The following is a 4,106-nucleotide window of genomic DNA, read 5'->3' as shown; positions in this document are numbered from 1 at the left end:
GACCCCCCGCGGTAGCGCCGGCGGCCGCGGTGCCGGGAGACGGGGCGGGGCGGGGCGGCCGCGGCGCGCGCCAGCCGCATTCCTGGGATGCCGCGAGCGCTGGACGCGGCCGCGGCCCGGAACGCGCGACGTCAGCGCCGCGGCGCACGCGGCGGCCCCGCGCCCTATATAAGGCGGTGGCGCCCGCCGCCGCCTCAGACCGCGCCGGTCGCGCTCCCGCTCCGCTCGCACGGGCTCCCGCTGCACCGGCGCTGGACATGGGTTCCGCGGGCACCCGTCCCGCTCTGGCGGCCGCTCTCCTCTGCCTGGCCCGCCTGGTAAGTGCCGCGGCTCTTCCCGCGGTCCGGGAGAGGGAGGGAGAGGAGGCGGATCGGGTGGCTCCGCTCGGCTCCCGGCGCTCACCGGACGCTCCGCTCCGCAGGCTCTGGGCTCGCCCTGCCCCGCCGTGTGCCAGTGCCCGGCGGCCGCGCCGCAGTGCGCCCCGGGCGTGGGGCTGGTGCCGGACGGCTGCGGCTGCTGCAAGGTCTGCGCCAAGCAGCTGAACGAGGACTGCAGCCGATCGCAGCCCTGCGACCACACCAAGGGGCTGGAGTGCAACTTCGGGGCCAGTCCCGCCGCCCTGAAGGGCATCTGCAGAGGTAAGCGGCGACCCCGCTCCCCCGGGACGGACCCCGCGCCCCGCGGTGCCGGGGTTCGGTAATTTCGAGCCCATGTATGGTTATGCTTTGTTGTCGGTAGCTTGGCAGAAAGGCACATGACTTCAGCAGTCTGGAATGCGATTCAGTATGTCTGGGCTCCGCTAAACGCACATAAGGAAAAGTGATTCCTGACTAAGTTATTGTTCTGGCCCCGCGTCCCCGGGGGGTTGTAGGGAGCTCCGCCGTACATTTTTAACAGACCAGCAAATACCTGTGCTTAAACCAGCGATTCGCGCCGCTCACTCCCTTCTTTCCCTTCCTGTTGGTCTCTGCAGCACAGTCCGAGGGAAGACCGTGTGAATATAACTCCAAAATCTACCAGAACGGCGAGAGCTTCCAGCCGAACTGTAAACACCAGTGTACGTGCATAGATGGAGCTGTGGGCTGCATCCCGCTCTGCCCGCAGGAGCTCTCTCTTCCCAACCTGGGCTGCTCCAGCCCCAGGCTGGTCAAAGTCCCCGGGCAGTGCTGCGAGGAGTGGGTCTGTGACGAAAGCAAGGATGCGCTAGAGGAGCTGGAAGGCTTTTTCAGCAAAGAGTTTGGTCCGGATGATTCCGAAGGCGAACTAACCAGGAACAATGAGCTAATTGCCATTGTGAAGGGAGGCCTGAAAATGCTACCTGGTGAGTGTGGGTTTATTTGGGTGACAGTTAAGGGGAGGAGGCCAGAGGGTGGCTATATAACTCCTTAGACCCCAAGGGAAAGAAAGAAACCTAGTGAGAGAATGTATTTAGACTAACCCCTCCTCTTCTTTCCCAGTTTTTGGATCCGAGCCACAAAGCCGAGCTTTTGAGAATCCCAAATGCATCGTGCAAACAACCTCTTGGTCCCAGTGCTCAAAGACGTGTGGAACTGGCATCTCCACAAGGGTGACAAATGACAATCCTGACTGCAAGCTCATCAAAGAGACCAGGATATGTGAAGTGAGGCCATGTGGCCAGCCCAGCTATGCCTCCCTAAAGGTAAATACAGACTCTTCTGGTGTTCCTTTTCTATCTAAGCTGCTTGAGGTAGCAGTTAAAGGCTGAAAAAGAATCTCCTGCTAATAATGTTATTGCCTTTCCTTTACAGAAGGGAAAAAAATGTACCAAGACAAGGAAGTCCCCCTCCCCCGTGAAGTTTACTTATGCTGGATGTTCCAGTGTGAAGAAGTACCGCCCCAAGTACTGTGGCTCCTGTGTGGATGGCAGGTGCTGCACACCCCAGCAGACCAGGACTGTCAAGGTCAGGTTCCGCTGCGATGACGGGGAAACCTTCACCAAGAGTGTCATGATGATCCAGTCCTGCCGCTGCAACTACAACTGTCCACATGCAAATGAAGCCTATCCCTACTACAGACTAGTCAACGACATTCATAAATTTAGGGACTAAGTTGTGTTGGGGGTGGGATGCAAAACAGAATTTTGAAGTACCCAGCCATGGAGAAAGGACCTTTGATGGAAGTGGTGCCTTGCCCATTTGGGGGCAACATCAAGATGTTACAGGAGTGCACTGTGCAACTGGACACTAATGCAACAGAGATTTAAGCATACTTAAAGCTTCATAATACTGGAGCAACTTTACTGCTTCTTTTTGGAGCACCTTATCTAATTATATACTGTTTTCTGTTTGTAAGTGATCAGATAAATGTTTTGTTCCGGTTATGAAAACTTTTCTATCCTGTTCAATTTAACACTGCTTCTCCCCCTCCCTTCAATCTTCTCCCACCCTTTCCCAACTAAGTTGGAAGTTACATTCCTTCCTGAGGTGGGCACTTGTGGGGTGTTCACAGTGGCAGCTATTATGTACCAACTGTAGTTTAATGGCAAACAGAAATCAGTTGTTTTAAAGCTGAGTATTTTATTTATCGAACTGTAGCTTTTTGTTTGTTTGTTTCCTCTGAGTTTTTTTTACCCCTTTCAGCCCCTGTAATACTGGAATAAGTTGTAAATGATTTTAATTTTATATTCAATGAATTAAAAGAATTTATTTATGGAATTAATCATTTAATAAAGAAATATTTACCTAAGTACTCTTAGTAGAGCATTCTGATAGGCAACAGGCTTAAATACAGCAAATGGAAGAGGTTTCTGTGAAAACTTTGAATTCTGAAAAGTTTAGATTCTCTGAAAGTTAAAACAAGTTCTACTGCAGATGCAGCAATGGACTAAAAAGCCAAGTCTAATTCTTTGGGTAAATGATGTTTTGAAGGGGTGTCTGCAGTCTACAACCCCCTGCTCTAGAAAGTTTACACAAAAAGAGCTTCTTGGCACTGAATGCAAATCTTTGATAGACTGAAATGTTAATTAGACTGTCAGATTATTCAAACTGTCCTGGGATTTGCAACATAAGGAACTTCAATAGAATGCAGTGCATGCACAGTGATGTTGAACATTGGGATGGAAGTGGTCGTCAGGTCTCACGTTTTTTGGTGGCTGGTTTTTGCAAATTAATACATTTCTGTGGCAGAGGAATGCTTCCTACAGGCTGCAGGAGGTAGTTTGCTTTCACTAAATTCAAATTAAATGAGCTTGAAGCAATGACTTTTGTTAATCCTAATAACCCAGTGATGAAAAGTAAACATACTGTTAACAAGAGAAGAATGTGAGGAATTTCAAGTACTTGTCCAATAGAGTAGAAAGCAAGGGAGCTACTCTTTTCCTGACTTCCCACTTTTTAAATATGCAATTATACTTTACTCTGTGGGACACAGATGACATTTGGCTAAGCAAGGGAGCTAGCTGGCATGAAGTAAAAAAAAAGACATTTAAAGAAATGAACTGGAGCAGGATCTGAGAAAGCATCCAACATTGTATCCTTCTGGTTAGCCTAAAGCTCTGCTACAGAGAAGAGTGAAAGGAAACCCGCAACAGGGTATTATTTTCTTCTCCTTGTGTAGGTATTTCTCTGTCAAAATATTCTCCCACAATCTTTATTAAGAAAGACACTGCTCATAAAAAACTGATTTCGAGGTTTTAGAATTGTGAAGGGGTGTCATCCAGTGTCATTAGGTAAAAGCAGAATTAGTTAAGGGTCAACTTTTTAGTAATTAGACATAAATATCTCAATAAAATAAATAGCCAAATACCTCAGAAGCTTATCTCTGGCAGCTAATGCTTTGCCTGAGAAATTACAGCCCTCCCTCTTCTGCTCAGTCAAGTTTTCTCCCTGAAGGCATTCAAAAGTTGAGCTGTTCTGGAATTCACCACCTGGCCCCCAGTCTCAGCTGTACCTAAACTTGTCTGTGCAGTATTTGTTGACAGCAGAAGGGTAAAACGCTAGGAAGCACTTTTGTTTGGCATCTATGTAGATCTAGCACTGAACACTTCACTATATCAGCAGCTCGTTGAGAAACCATCAGGTTTACAAGCTGAGTTAGGAGAGAAGAGGGATACACTGCTCCCAGACATGCAGCAGCTGCAGGCGCAT

General features: G+C 49.3%; 1 protein-coding gene across 1 annotated transcript; it reads left to right on the top strand.

Annotated features, from left to right (window-relative positions):
• Positions 1 to 257: 257 nt before the first annotated feature.
• On the top strand, positions 258 to 2,706 carry CCN1 (cellular communication network factor 1; the record flags this gene model as incomplete). The annotated part of the gene is given in 5 exon segments (XM_082287526.1): positions 258 to 402; positions 405 to 638; positions 974 to 1,321; positions 1,458 to 1,660; positions 1,770 to 2,706. Coding segments are annotated over 5 exon segments (1,230 nt in total). The 3' UTR covers positions 2,070 to 2,706.
• Between the last annotated feature and the right edge of the window lie 1,400 nt (positions 2,707 to 4,106).

This window comes from Coloeus monedula (genome assembly GCF_965178545.1).
Source record: "Coloeus monedula genome assembly, chromosome: 9".
NCBI classification, from domain to species: Eukaryota; Metazoa; Chordata; class Aves; order Passeriformes; family Corvidae; genus Coloeus; species Coloeus monedula.
The sequence above is the reverse complement of the archived record's forward strand: the minus strand, read 5'-3'. Positions and strand labels throughout refer to the sequence as shown.